Below are 16636 nucleotides of genomic sequence, written 5' to 3' on the forward strand. Positions count from 1 at the left end.
AGCTGTTTCCTTCAGCCCCCGTGCAGGTCAGGGACTCCATTGCTAGAGGACTTTGAGAAGTGGCAATATCAGCATCCCTACGGATGACAACATATCAAAAAGCATTTACTGAAGAGTTGTTTTCCTCCCTAGTTCCTCCTCAAATACATGACTTACAGATGGTAAAAATGGAGAATTATCAGCTAATTCCAGTCAAGCAGAAGCCATACATCTGACTTGGCATGAAGCATTGAATTGCACAGGATAATTGGGCAACTAGTACAAAATACTACTATTCAAGTGTACATGCACTTGTCATAGCTTTTGCTGAGAGAGAGGGAGAGAGTGTCCAACAACTTACACTGCTTATTGTATTTTACTGCTATTTTCAAAAGCATGCCAGAATGCATGAAAACTTAAGCACCAGATATAAAATTTCAAAATGTTATGATCTCTTGAAAACAATGAATTACAGTAGAGAAAGCAATTAATTTTTAACCTCCTGCATTTCAAATCAGAGACCTCTGTATTTCAACTTAGCCATTATGTTCAAACTATATTTCACAAATACACAGAAAGAACTAAATGGAATTACTATTTTTGGCTGTTTTAATCATTTTCATAACGAAACAGCGAACTATGACCACCCACCTACAATAATATGAAGAGCTGATGTTATTGGATCAGAAATGCCAACAGTTGAATAGCATATGCAATCTGTTGAACCTGAAAAATAAAAAAACTAGAGATTAATTCATATTTTTTCCAAACAAGTATTATTGGCACGGTCCTCCAAATAAAAGCATTATGTTCCTTTGGCCTTCCCCCTTCTATTTTATGGAACAAAGTAAATATAAGGACACAAATATTATGAAGTAAATTGTAGCTCCCCCCCCAACAATGAGTAGAATTTATTTCTCTCCATACAAAGATTTTCACTATATAAGCAATAAATATACAGCAGTTAGTGAAGGGAAATAAGTTAACTCACATGAAACATTTCAGGATTACATTACAGCTTTTATATCAATTAAGGATGGAGGGCAAGGAAGGCATATGTTGATTCTCCTTTGCTTAAGATTTCTTACTCATTGAGACCTCATGAAACAAAGTTGACTGGTCTCCTGTTTTTTGGGAGAGTGATCTGAATTCCAAACTGTCAACATCCCCTCCTCCTCCAACTGCATCTTAAACCAGAAACTCCTGCTTAGTTCTATTATTTGAAAATTAGTAAAATTAGTGGGGGGGAAAAAAAAAAGGAATTAGTTTATAGATAGGGGAGCAAAGTGAATAGAGATGTGCCTTTACAGCCTTGAGGGAAACACCTACAAGAAGAAAGGAGGGAAGCTTTAGGTTTCACCTATATTCTGTCTTTGTTACTAACTACCTTCAGGCCACTCCTCACTCAGTACGTCCACTCAGCATTTTAGGTGCTGTTTAGAGACAGGCAATTCTCCCTGATCCCTATAAAAACCAATTTAAGAGCCTAATGTAGGTTCTGAATCCTACTCTGCAGCAGGAACTTGAAAGTCAGGGCCGGACATATGGAAGTATTTTTGTTGCAGCATGTAACTCCAAATTTATCTTGTATTCTTTCCCATCCCTTCCCTGAAATTGCATTCCTTCAAAGTCAAGGCTGGATATCTGAAAACAAAAACTTACTTTGTCCATATACATATTCTTAGATTTGCTACTGATACACTAGATGCAGAGCAGCTCAGATACAGAGTACTTAATTTCTAAGGCCTAATCAAATTGAAATAGAAAACTAAAAATGGAGGAATAAGCAATCATTATTTAAAATCCACTTTTGGTTCTTTCTCACTTTGAAAACAGTCAGGGCATATACAGTTATCAATAGGAGCAAAGAAAATCCCTTCCCGTCCAACTCACTTCTCGGGAAATGGACACCACTTCCCCCACCAGTGAAGGGCATGAGAGTACTTCTATCAAGTAAATGCTATGCCAAGCCTGCCATAGCGAACAAGCAGCAGCTCCAGGAGCCAATTAAAGAGAATGTAACAGAACTGCAGAACAAAAGAAAGAGCGTGACTAAAGAAATCTCTCTCTACAAGGTTGAGGTTCAAGACGGTGCCATTGTACCATTACAAGTATATGCCATTGCACAGGACACGGGACTCCAATTTCTCTCAGTAGCGTAACACACAAGGCACACAGGTGATGTTACCATGCAATATTTGCAGTTTTATAGCAGAAAACATTAAGTAGAATTCAGATACTGAAGCTATGCTTTACTGCTAATTTTTTCAGTTTCATTTTGCCTCAGGAATTTCAGTTAGGCAGCAAAGAAAATTCTCTCTACTTTTGAAAAGAAAAACAAACAAAATGGCCACTAAAAATATCCACTAAAAGATCTGACCTGAACTTTTACTGCTGAGCGTACAAGCCTAATTGTTCATCCAACTTTTTTCATTTCTTCAAGATCTGTTTGCGTTCTGCTGCGAGAATTACCTTAGTCACATTTGCCTTGATGGAAACAGAGCTTCCAAGTAATCTTACACTATAGGTGGGAGGAGAAGAGGGGAATTCCTGCAAGCTACATTTTAACACCGGAGGCTTATCTCCCTATACTCTTCTGTAGTCAGTTAAAAGCTGATCTGTTGGGCAATTTTATAGAACTTATATTCACTTCTATTTGTTAACTAGCAAGGGAGGGTGAAAATTAGATCTTAAGTCTGAAATTAATTCTGAGAGTCTAAAATGGGAGACTGGGGAAGACACCAACAGTGTTTACCAACAGTCAAATCATCCCTCTTTCTCAGACATGCGGTGGAGTACCAAGTACAAACAGTAAAATAGGGTTTTTTTTTTCTCTCTCAGAGCCAGTAGTATGGAGAAACAAAACCAGTATCATTCCTTACGTACATTACGAGAAAATATAACTGGTCATTAGCACCTCACCAAGCACAGACCTAACGGTACTAGTTTAGAGGTCACAAAAACGTTCGTGATGACTAAGGATTTGAATATCTTTGAATCCTTCAAAACCAAATAGGAATTCTAGACCATTAGGTGGGTCTTGAATAGATTTGGAATCTACTATTGCTGAAACAGCACTCTGAGTAGATGCACATGCAAACCTCACCAAAATCTGGCTCATTTTATCAGTGTAAGTCTAATATGGAAAGCAGGTTTAGAATGCAAATATAGCTTGACTAATATCCCTTGATTAATAGCTTAGGATTGCCAGAGAACTCAATGTGGACAAGAAGCTCTTGACTAATGTTAGGTGGTAGATGTTGTTTGTTGTGGTTAAACCAACAGAAAAATTATATACGTACTTTGCAAGATTTTCTTTGGGGATTTTTAAGGGCAACAGCCTAACTGAGTGAAGGAAAATAGAAGACGTTTTTATGGGTTGCACAGAACTACATGCAAGTGCGAAGAAAGTAGTTGGACTGCTTGTTAACTCAGCCCTAATTCATTAAAAAAAGAAAGATCTTCAGTGTGGAAACTAATTTTTGCATTGGTGTGCTAGAAGAGAAGAAAATCTGCTTGCAATGGAATGATTAAGTCTCAGGTTAAGACACTTAGAAGTAGCTACCTGTGTACATGTAACACTGCAGACCATGTCAAAGCTTCCATTCTGGTCAAGGAGATCTTGTCAGGAATGCTGACAGCAGCTTGAGCTCAATTGAAGGTACTCACACACAGGCCCCATTTGAAGGGTCTTAGGAAATAAGACAATTGCACAAGACAGGCAGATGCGACACAAGATTTACAGGCTCTACTGACTGTATTGACCAGATGCCCCCTGGCTATAACATGAGTTTAGATGCCCATCTCACCTGCATACACCTAAATGCGAGCATGAAAATTTGAGTATCAATTTCAAATTTAAATTCACCTTAAGCAAAGTAACTCCATTACCTAAATTGATGCCAACCACCAGCGTTAAAGTGCTGCAGATTACTCTGCTTGGCTTCCAACTGCTACTCTAGTACAATAGTTGTCTTGCATGGGGCTAGTACATTTCAATGATGGTGGCACCACATCACCATAGTAGATAGCTGAATCCCAAACTAAATGTCTGATATCTCCCAGCTAAAGAAAGCTCTCAACCCAGATATTCTGCTATTAAGAGCCCACCAAAAATATGAAGTGTGTAGAGGGCACATCAACTAGTCTTTGTTAAAATAAGTGTAATTGCTTTGAGTCTTTACCATACATTGTGTACACTAGCACCCTGTTTCATTATGCATTTTCCCCAAAGCCTGTTTGTTATTAGGAGGTATCACACAGCCACATAGTTTTATAGGCAAGTTCTTCTATGATCTTTCCCTCCCCAAATTTAAATATCATAATTTTAAAAATAAATTTAATGATTTAAAAATTATCAAGGAAATCCTTCCTTTTAATTCATCACAAGGAGAGATGATCAAGGTAGCTATTTAAAATACTAAAGAGTATGTACTCCCCATAAAAAATTTTTGCTAAAGCAAGATTAAAGAAACCAAAATGATGGACTGCACTACATAGAATACACTACAGCTAAATCACCAGATTTCCCCTTTGCATTCAGATATTGCTGGATATTTGTGAGTAGGCAAGTTGTGCAGGCAGGTGCTCAGTCGCCATCTCACAAGCTTTAAATTGGTCATAGAAACACCACAGCAATAAGGAAAACGAGATGATTTACTGGTTGTATGGAAGAGTTCATGCCATTGAGTCTGTGGACCAAAAAAAACCCAAAGAATTCAAAATGCTAGAATTAATCATCTGAAAAATGATTAGACTACTAACTTATAACTAAGTTTTCTTAAACCAAAACACACACATGCTGTGTGCTGTAAGTATTCATTTTTGTGCTTTTATTGATTGAAAACTAAAATTCCAAAGAACTGGAAGTCCTAAACTAAGCAGATGACAGAAGCAACAGTCAGCTAGATGTGGATCCTATGGGAAAGAGTGAATTTAATAAAGAAATAAAAATACTTTTAGTGCTCATGAGCATTGCTCCATGTGAGATATCCTTGACAGGGGCAAGTGCTCCCACAGCACACACAGAATCCTGAGAGACAAACTAGTATGGCAACAGGATTCTGTACAGCAAACAGGTAGATTAAAAACTTCAATGAGGGTCCCATATGTTTGTAGTATTTTTGTGAAGTCGCAATCGATGCAGTCACCTCATAGATGAAATATCAGGTGAGTTGTGCTAATGACAGAGTAATTGCATACTCTTGGTCAAGCATCATTTAGTGTTCTGAAAAATCTAGATGGTGACTTTTCTGGGAAGTGATTTTCAAATGACAAGGATCTGACACATTCAAAAGTAAGGGGAGAAGCTACTGTTACAGGGAGAGCTGAATGGCCTGGGTATACAGTCATGTTCCTACTCAAAGTTTTATACACCTTCCTTTCTGCATCCAGAAACCAAGAAATCAAGTTTAACATCTGCAGAATGACAGACTGTCTTAAAAAGGAACAGTTCAAAAGGACTTTGGTCTGGGTTTTGGTAGATAATCACTTCAGCAGAAGTTCAGTACCACAGTACAACAAAAATGGATTAATACAACAATGGCAAATTTAAGAGACTAAATTAACATCAGAAGGAAAAGTAATCTTGACTAAGTTATCTTCATAGCAGTCCCACCATATTAAATGCAGTATTTAGCTCTAAAGACTGTCATCTCCAGAAGTATAACGGATTTAAAATGCTGAAGGAGGAACACAAAACATTGCACTTCACATTTCAAACTGGACATACTGAACCTTGAAATGAGATGCTAACTAAACTGCAAAGATCATTAAGTATTACACATGTTGTAACAGAGAAGGCTGTGGACACATCACTTGGAGTAATTGAAAAAAATAATTAGATAGCTTTTTACACTATGCTTTAACACATTTTTGAAGAGAAATTTTACAGCTTAGGTGACAGTAGTATAAGAGTCCATACTTAATGATTTTACTTGCATCCGATTTTTAAGTTTGTGAATGAATCCTCCACCATTTTTTCAATACTAACTTTGCATAAGAAGTCTGTGCTGTCTAGCATTCTTAACTTTTACAGCTACACATCAACTGCTGATTATGATCATACTGCATGCTTCAGTCCTAGACATTACGGAGTTCATCCCTTGACCACAATAGAAGTGAGAGGGATCTGGATAACCTAGAAGCCTAAATCACTATAGCTATTAACACTGCATACCTACACTTCACTCAATCTTCCCTAGCGCTTGGAAGATTTTTCCCTTATCCCCAGGGTAGGCTGGCAGACTCTGTTTTTGGAAGAATGAATGCATTATTACGCCACAGCACAGAGAGAAGTAGGTTGTTTTTTTTCCACCTGCTGAGATCATAAGAGTATTTAATATAACCTGTTCTCTTACTAGAGAGTCCTTCAACAGCAGTTGACAGCTTTGTCCTCCTGTTCTATGCTGGGTTTAGTAAGAATGACGAATTACTTTGGCTTACTCCAGAGGGTATAATTTTAATACTAAAACATGTGGATGAAACCTCAGTGCCACATGTCATAAAAGAAATGGTTCTCTGTTTTTGAGTTCTATAAGGGCATACTACCACTCTGAATGCAGTGAGAAACCATGGCTGAATGTGCTTTTAAGGCTAGAAGACACTAGGAGGAGGTAATAACTAAACAGAAGTTTTCATGGGTGTGCTGACTTGTAGTTACCACATCACAGTGCAAAACTTTGTCAGGTTGCTACAACCTCTTAAGTACTCTTAACAGCAAATCTGTTTACAACAGCAGCCAATTTACACTGGCAGATTTGAAGAACAGCTGCAACTAAGAGAAATTCAGAAGTTAAAACTGCCATTTGAGTAGAAGCCTTCATTCATGTCAATAAAAACACAAGTTATTTCATAAAAATGTACCATAAATCATAAGAATAAATGGTATTTTTTTAACCAGAAAACACACTAAGGAAAGAGACTGTCTGGAAACAGAAACATCTGTTAAAAAAAAAAAGGGGGCCAAGTAGGGGCTTGCTCCATAAAGTTAGAATCATTATTTACAAGTAGCATCCAATATTAAAAAAAGATCCTGCACAATGGATTCTACCTATGAAATAAAGCTAATCACTCAAAAAGTCATACAGATCAGAGTATTTTAGCATTAAATCTTTCATTTGTAATTTCAAACCTTTGTACAATTAAATTGACAGTTTCTGAGCAATGATTAAGTCTGCTGAATTGAGCATTGGTTTGAATACAAACACTGTTTAATTACAACCACAAACCACAACCTGCCATGTTTCTGTTAACACAGCTTGACATTAGGAACTAAATGATAGAAAAAAGGCAAAAACCACTGATTCAGTGTCACCTTAACCCCAGGCTCCTCTCCTCACTGAGTAAGCTGTCTCCATGTATCAGAAGTCACACAGAGCTTTAGAACTTAAATCTCTAAACTACAGGTAGTGTTTGTTCTAATGAGTTCTTAGGATTTTAAGAAAAAGTTTGGTTAATAAAGAACTAAAAAGAGCATCATGGATGAAGTTTTTCTAGATGCATGATTTATTTTTCATTATTCCTTTTGACTTGCTGTATTTTAGGACTGTCAGTTTAGTTTTAAAAAAAATAGTCTTTTTAAGGATCTCGCTTATTTTGGAACAGACTTCTTGCACTAGTCTGTGAACTAGGGGATCTGTTGGGGTCAATACACGGCCAGAGCTCCATAACATCAAGCAAAGATGAACAGAGAACAGCTTCACCAAGGGCTTGGAAAAAAACCCAACACAACTCTTGCTGCCTTCCTGACCACCCTGCAATGCATAGCTTCAGCTATTTCACACACAATTTAAGGTACATGTGATGGCTAGGTGTGTTAAGAAAGGGTTAAGATTTGTTCAGTGATTTGACTCCCTTTTTCAGTAAAAAAGCACCTCCCGTATTTTCAGTAATGGATCATTTTAAATATGGTACAATATACAAATAGATCAGATATGTATTATCCTCTGTACTTCCAAAAATTTAAGTAATAGAACTTCAAGGCCAGCTTCCTTATACACCATTATAAATAATTTGAGGGATCTGAATAATGACTTGGGGAGAATACTTGAATCATAGCACTGATTACAAGGCTGTACCTCATGTTAGTTCAAGGAACAGAGCATGCAGTATACATTCAAATAGCAAACAGCTACAATGGACAAACCACAACAAACAAAACACTAAAGTAAGAGAAGAAAGTGACTGATACATGTTAGCAATATTAAAATATCAGTGAAGATCATACTTCTTGGTTGCAATTGGAAAAAATGCATTAATAAATTGTTGAAAAAGCAAGGTTAATCTTTTGATTTTAACATGCTTATAGTTAATTTCCTAAGGACAAAGAAATAGCTCTTAATATTGAGATTCTATTTTTTTAAATTTTATCTTCTTATGGTCACTATCACTACCAGTAGGCAAAATGTTCTGAAACCAAACATATAAGCAAAAACCTTTAGTCCAAGAAATTTGCCCAAATAAGGGAAACAAAGGGTAGAGCACCTCAAATGCTATTATTGTTAGGTTTATTATACAAACAGATTTTAATACAAAGCTTTAACAAATATATCAGAATATACTTAAATATAGTAATTCTGTTAGCTAGCACATTAAGGGTTCTGTAAAACAAGGAGAACGAAAAACCGTAAGGGGATATTCACACTGCAACTTTTAGATATCTAACCCTTATTGTACTGCAAGCAGAAAGGGTTAAGCTTCTTCCAAGCAACAATTCAGACCATTTAGGTTTGGATACATTCTTCACAAAGATATAATGAGTATAAAATCAGTCACCTAAAGCCTGAGGGTACAAATATACTATTTCATTTGGTGTATTTTTATAACCTGTGCTAAATTTTCTCATAAAAGTCTGTGTTTTAGTTCTAGTCAGAAACTCATAATGTTTATTTCACATGCCTGTTCCTTAATTCAAATCGCAAGCATCTGACAAGAAAAAGAGAACAGCACAGAAAAGACACTGAACTGGCCATATGTCTGCACAGAGTCCTCAAACTTGCAGATGCTATTAAAGAGTTGCAACACTGAATCCAGTCCTGGGAGAGTCATCTTCTAAGTCCACTTTTGAAGGAATCTTGGGGACCAACTGGGCAGGGTGAAGTAACACCGGGAACACTAGATTTAACAGCAAGATTAATCCAAAGAGTGCCTATGGTCAATAAAAAAAGTTTATCACCAAAGGCCTGAATTCCAAGAATGAGTTCTCTCAAATGCCCCTCAGTGACAGTAATCAGGATTGCCTGAAAAAGTGGCTGACATTGAGAACTGTGAAGGTATAGCACCTCTAAAAACGGGCAGAAACTGCTACTTGGTCTGGAACCTGAGGACTGTTCCTCAGCTGCAGTTGCCTTATGCTTTCTGTGATGACAACTGGAGGGGGGGAAGAGAAAAAAAAAAAGAGAAGAGAAGAAATTTTAGCATTTGTTTGGAGTTTGCCAGACCAGTGGTTAAGTTCTCATTACAATTCTAACTAAATTTGTGGAGCATTTGGAACTGGAAAAATATTTATCAGGTAAGTCTCTGTTCAGTAAATTTCACTCATTAATGTGTTCAGATGGGCAAAGGTAATACAAAATAAGATGTTGACAGTAATAACACACAGTAAGCCACAAAAAAAAAAGTAATTTAATTCTGAAGTTGCACATTAAGATTTGATTTCCTTTACAAAGTACCCTTCCCAAATAAAAATGCATGTGATCAATAATTATACCAGGATACAAACAGTTTTAGCTAGGTGTCTTTATGAAATAACATTGCTCATATCTTACACTGAGGCCTAAATTCATGAAGTTATGAATAAGAAGACTTGTCAAGAATAAATGAATAAACTGAAAGTTAACCCTTTCTTACCAGCCGGAATTATGCCAATCCTTATATTGCACTGGACTAACGGTGCTTTGGGATTATTTTGGTCTATGCCAGAGTCCTTCTGCATTCTTCCAATGAGACCATGCATCACTTCACTGAACATGCCGTCCCCACCAACACAAACAACACTGCCAGGAAACACAAATTAGAATGCACACTAACAGTCAATAAACAACATGGTAAGTGTTCTACTTAGGGCATGCACTAGGCACATCAAAAATAGTTGTTCTGTTCTTCTCCTCCATTTTCACAGCATATAGTAGCCCACAGTCAACTTGGCAATTAACAAAAAGCAGAAAAAAAATTCAAGCTACACAACTGCAAATGCACCTAGACATGTCTGTAACCTTGGAATGCAACCTAAAAAAAAATCTTTATCCTCTACTGCTGTGTGCAGACAGACAAATATCAGTGGAAATTCACTATACAGGGAAAACACTGAACAGGACTGTACATACAGCTTTCTAAGTAAACAAAATGGAAATAGGCTACCTTTACTAAAAAGGGAAAATATTTGTTAGTTAATATTTGTGGCTTCAGGCAGATCTATAATTTACAGTATTAAATTAATAGGGATATACATTATATGAAAGTCAAAAAACAGAAAAGTGCATGCTTGCACGCTCTTTTGAACATGCTGAGAGCCCATCAGACAGACAGGAGTCATGTATATCTACATAACCATTCATAATGAAACACAGAGTTCTGAATGTTACCACATACAAAACTTTGTTTTGCAAACTTAATTCAGGTCAGAGCTGGTGCAGCAGCTACACAGATCCTCAATATGTTAAAGCTCAGCAGAGAGTCCACAGCCAAGCAAATACTAGGAAATAAAACACTGTTTTACAGCAGTATACATTTCATGCACGATAATCAAATGCACACCCTGAACTCTAAAAGCATAAACATTATTTAACTGAAAAACTAATTCAAATACACTTTAAAAGGAACACATGACAAATCTAAAGTTATGCATGTAGTCCCCAGCATACATGTTTAGGAATGTTTACTGTTATCTATAGCAATCATTTTCAGTGTATAAACTAGTACTTACTCTTCCACATAGTCAGCAACAGATATTGCAGAATGAGCATTTATTTAAAAGGACAAGTTAGTTTATTTAATTTTTAAATATTGATGATTTAAATTTACTTATTAATGTATTTTCAGCAGAATGAAAGCTTGAAAAAACCTGTCATTGTTTTCATGAATGGAGAGGACAGTCTTAAAAATACACACTGTCCGACTCCAAGTCAAGACCTAAAAGACTGGGAGAGAAGGGAGAAAAGGATGTTCGTTTTTCATTTTTATAATTAATTTCTCTTCTCATAGCTTAACGACATTATTCCTCAAGTTTAGCCTGTCTTATCTTTCTCTGCAGACTCTAAGAAAGGGTTAAGTGGACAAAAATTTCCATGTCAGTTCAAGGTCAATGTTGTCTCAATAGTGTTCTATTTATAACAAATACTATGGTTCAGATATGACAATGATATGAATGTCTATACCTATCAAGGGTAAATATTGACAGATAAAGAAGTTAACACACACAATATCAGCATGACTAAATTCATTGCAAACATCAGATGACCAATGTGCAAGTCACATGTGTGAGTCACATGTGTGAAGGCCCCTAGTGAAGAACTACTGTAAGAGAGATCTTCTTAGAGCGATTCTTAGATTTTGGGTTTATTTTTCTAATGAACTAGCATTTCACTTTTTAGACAGATGGTAACAGTAAACTACATATGCTAAAGGACTTCAGGAGAAGCAAGTCCACAAGACAAATGAGTTTTAAAAGAACTATGGTCCCTTCTAACCTCAACCATTCTGTGAACTAATTCAAGAAGTAGGAAAAAAACCCAGTCTGAAACAGTTTACAAAGGCTTGTGCAACAGGAATATGGATAAGGAAGGATAGTGATTCATACATGTCAAACTTATTCTAAACATGGTCATTACCTGCACAATATTACAGCATACTCTAGTTGTTCTGCACAATGATGTACAAAAACCTGCTATATTGTAACTGAATGAGTATTTTAAGTAACTGTCTTTAAAGAGAAGCTGTTCTATCACTGAGCTATTAGATTAGCACACTCACCATAAGAAATTCTTATAGGGGAAATAGGAAGAACAAACAGGCAACATGCACAAGAGGTTTAAATAAGCTGTGTCAAATAAATACACCTGGAAAGCAGTGAAGCGGTTATCATTAAGAATGCTGTATCTACTTCCAAAATTACAGGCATGGCTTTGCCAAATAGGGAATCTGGAGATTAAATAAATTCTTCACTGAATGAAGGAAAGCCACTCATCAGAACCAATCTAAGAGGACAGGTGAACAACAATTAGATGTAGGAATCCAGAGAAAATTTTCCTGTGTGTGAGAAGAGTCAATCAATCTTTAAGAAACACATGCATTTATGCAGTTCAACCATTTTTAAAATCTTCCATATAACCACATGATCTGTTATTTAAAAAGTAGTATTCATACAAGAACTCCTTCCTAACATGACTGTTCACCACAGAAACAGACTTGTACATGATGGACAAAAATCAGTCTTGGAAAGACAGGTTGCAGTTCCCAAGCTAACTGCCATTAAGGCCCAATCTGGGAATAGAAGAATCACGAGATTCTGAAAAGATGCAGTTCTCTGAACAATTGTTTAGCTAAGTCATGTTAGAAAGAGAAGACCAAAAAAACCTCACCAAAGCAAAAAAAAAAAAAAAATTCTACAATAAGATACTGTTTGCATCTGCCAAAACCACTTCAGGTACCACTATAATTGGTCACTGCCACTTGTTGTAAAAAACAATTTGCTAGGATTGGACACGGGCTCACTTGCTTCCCTCTTCTGCTCTGTATTGGAATTTCACCAACCAACAGTATTATCCATTTCAAATCACTTAAGTCAAATGAAAAGGAAAATCTTAACAAGGTTTTTCTAGGATCTCAGTTTCCCTTCCTTGCACTTCTGCAAAATTAAGAAAAATCACAGCATAGTCAAAAACGCTTATTCAAAGTCTACTCATTTTAAAGCGGGTGAAGTCTAGGAACTCAACCTGTGAATGTAGTTTCTTACTACCACAATTTGTCAACATCATGCCCTCACTTGATTTATACAATGCATATAGATCTGCTCCCCTAGCAAAAGTACTCTGAAAAGATAGAAAGCATTTTATTTTTGCAGCTTACCAGTTTAAATGTACCTGTCAACAAGCACAACAAGGTACAATTTTAAACTACTGCAGTTACAAGAGTTTATCTGCATATGTTTTCATGATTTTCCAGTCGTGTAACTTGTTTCACGTCATGAAGTGGAAACCGGAATGACTAACTTATTAAAATATTCTGCTTCTACAGCAGATTTAATAATGGAATGCAATGTCACCATTCAGTTAGATCTTCTTTTAAAACAGTAATTCCACAACAGAACAAACACAAATAAAGCCAAATGATGTAGCCATTATTTGAACAGTCCTACATAGCAAGAGGAACTATCTGAAATGTTTCTAAACACTTCATGTTTTTTATACATAGGCTGAATGCTACTGATGCAGTGTTCTGGACTCATGTATATGTCAAGATCACCTATACCACAAAACATTACAGGGTAGCTTTAGAGCTATCACAGAATGCTCAACTTCTGGATGAGCAGAATTAATCTTACATTCATCTTCTGAACACAAATCTCATGCGAACATCGTTACGCTACACTTGAATATATTGTGTGTTGAACAGGTTTACTGAAACAGTTTAGTTTTCCTTTGATACTCCTAAATGTGGATCTCCTATGGAAAGGAATATGCCCCAGAACTTTCTGCTGTTGCAATAAACCTATCAGCAATGAAGGCTACTATTTTAAATTAGAGACAGGAACAGACAGATTACAGAATATATCAGCTAGAAAAGAAAAAAAAGGCAAGTTACTTACCCATCATATTTATTAATATTAACTTCAAATAAATTGTCCTTAGCATGGTTAGCATGTTCAGTTACTATGAAGACATAAACATATTAAAAATTACTACTATAAAAATGTTATTATAAAATGGTATATAATATACAATTATAAAAATGTTATTATTAATTCATTAATAACCGTGATTCTATTACCAATGTGACCATAAAACAGCCTGCCTATAAAATGTGTTTCAAAAGATTTTATGCCAAGGAAAGAATGGAAAGAGACATGCACTGCAGTATATATGGAAAAATATTTCACTAAAAAATTGTGCAAATGAACAATTGGTTTTAACAGTAAAACCGAACAAGAGAAGAAAGGGCAGTATCTTATAAATTAATAGCTCAAATAGCTCAGAAGTACCAGAAGTTTTAGTTTAGTAAGCAGAAAATTGATGTAAGGTTGCCATTTACCTGGCTACCTATGCTTTAATTAGAAAATATTCCCTCTCTACCACTTAGTTTCATTTCCTCGGTAAGGAAAAGTAAGTAATAGAATGAACTTAAGCTACTCAGAGATGTTTTGACGAGGTCACATAGTGTTTATTAAGAAACAGAAATATTCATTACTCACTAACAACATCAGTGGAGATAGAAGCCAGACTGAAGAGTGGCGCAACTTTCTGTTCATAAATCCTCTTCCCTTGTCGTTTTCCTCCATATGGATTAATATACACAAGCAACTGCTTTGGTCTAGACTCTGCAGTAAGGAAAAAATATTATAGTATACTGCTTTTGTACACAAAACAAAAATTCAACAAGCTCTAAGAACACAAACCTGTAAACGTCAAAGCGAACACAACATACAAGCCTTTTATAACTATTAATTCTTGTAACTCTAACTCTTCATCAAGAGAGCTACAAAAACCTTCTTCATCTATCCTCTTTATTATACTGAGGACACTGACAGTATTGAACAAATTGGCAATAAAACAGCAGGTGAAATTCAGAATCATTTCATCTCACTCCACATCTCACATTCTTATGCATATTATTCTTGCAGTACCTTCCCACTAAATGACATTAGTATCACAGGCGTACAAGACAAAAGACAAACCAAGGGCAGCAATAGGAAAGGCACTTGTGAGTGAAGCATACATAGAAATACTTTTATATTTATTTATTTAAACAACGTTCTTGCTTTGGTAACATAGGTAAAATGCATTTCCTTTCTGTGATAAAGACACAATAAGAATACCTCACAAAACTACAAGTTTGTTAAAATAGTTATGGATTTACATTGAAAATTATTATTACACCCCTGTACTAACAGATACACAAAACGGTAACGCTTGCTGCATCTAGAGAGCCTTTGTTTTTTGCATAGAACACAAAGACCTGTTATAACATTGCACTTCCTCATATGGCATTCTAAATTATTATTATTTTAGAAGGAAAGAATAAACAGTTATTAGATCAGCACACTTGCATAATAAATCCACCCAAGCTAGACTGTTTGAATGGTTTAAAGCTGCCACACACCCTAATAGTTTGTGACCAACAGAATGAACACCTGCACTCAAATGGAAATGAGTGGCCAGGCCACATCTCTCACAGATGTACGGAAGGGGTGCACAACCACCATTTTAAAAAGTATTTTATTGAAAGATAGACACCTTGTGTAACTCATACAAAACAAAAACATTAGTAAGACGCACGCTTCCATTGCCTGTTCAGAAGAACATTTTTTGTTAAATATCCATTTTTATTCTTTGAGCCTTAAATACTTACTTGAGTCACATCACAGGTGTACTTGTGTCCAGCCCCTTCTCTGGCTCTGTGTCTCAGATGGACCTCAGACCTATGCTGTAGGTAGCTTATTCCCAGTCCTGCTTCCAGCTCCAGCTCCTGCTGCTCCTGTCTGGTCTCCCTGGATAGACCTGATTACTTTATCTCATCTGGGCTGTAAATGGGACCTGCTGCTATTCCCATCCCTGCTCTGCCCACAGGGTGAGACTGCACCCTGGTCAGTGAGGGCACTGCCTGTGCTGTGGTCATCCTTGACCTCTCTTCTGTCATGGAGTTGCTCTGCTCCTAGCACTTCCTGACACGTATCAAGGTATCTCTTTCAGGAATAACTCTTGCAAAACTGCTTTTAGCCTTCCAAGAAGTAGATGTCCAAGAGTCCCAGAAATTATTAATGGGAACCCTTACTACATAAGGCACGGTGTTGATGAGAGAGAGACTGGAAGAGTGCAACAGACACAAAAAGCCACCCATAAATCTTACAATTGCGACAATCCTTGTCCTCAGATCTCTAGAGTACCTCAAATCTCTGAGCTTACATCTGCCCTTTACTTTCTCCAAAGCTGCAGTCATTTAAAGCCTCTGCTAAGCTTCTAATGTGTCCCTGTTTTGTGAAAATAATTTACATCTAAGCAGAATTATAAGACACCTATAGTCCTGACTGATTAAAGCACTCAGTACAGCTTAACAAATATGCAAGATACAAAAGTAGTGATAAGAAGAATGAGACACTTCAACTCTCAGCTCCCTCAACTTTCTAGCATAAGCTGCTCTTAAGAGTTCAGAAAAGCAGATACATCAAAATAATATTAATTGACGTACAAGCCTGTAAAATAATGCTGCAAATGTTAGTAGTTTAGTCAAACTTACTCTGCATTTCAAGTAATTCTTTCAGTGCCTGTATCCACTGATTACACAAGTGCTCATCAACACACCAAAACGTCACATCACTACACCGCCAGCGGTGATTTCGGGCTTTCTCCACATAATACACTATTTAAATAAAATAAAAAAAGAAGAAGAGGCACAATGAGACAGTTCTGTGAAATAAATGCATTTCAGAGAGCTCTCTCCAAAA

General features: G+C 36.4%; 1 protein-coding gene across 2 annotated transcripts in view; it reads right to left on the reverse strand.

Moving 5' to 3' along the window:
* CERK (ceramide kinase) overlaps positions 1-16636 on the reverse strand; it is a 43045-nt gene that overhangs the window by 15965 nt on the left and 10444 nt on the right. For both annotated transcript variants that reach the window (XM_059816284.1, XM_059816283.1), the window contains exons 3-7: positions 16429-16551; positions 14387-14512; positions 13784-13847; positions 9829-9974; positions 631-705 (exon numbers count right to left, since the gene is read on the reverse strand). In XM_059816284.1, the coding sequence (XP_059672267.1) occupies positions 631-705; positions 9829-9974; positions 13784-13847; positions 14387-14512; positions 16429-16551 (534 nt within the window). The remainder of the gene's footprint in view (positions 1-630; positions 706-9828; positions 9975-13783; positions 13848-14386; positions 14513-16428; positions 16552-16636) is intronic.

This window comes from Gavia stellata, chromosome 4 (assembly GCF_030936135.1).
Source record: "Gavia stellata isolate bGavSte3 chromosome 4, bGavSte3.hap2, whole genome shotgun sequence".
In the NCBI taxonomy this organism is placed as follows: Eukaryota; Metazoa; Chordata; class Aves; order Gaviiformes; family Gaviidae; genus Gavia; species Gavia stellata.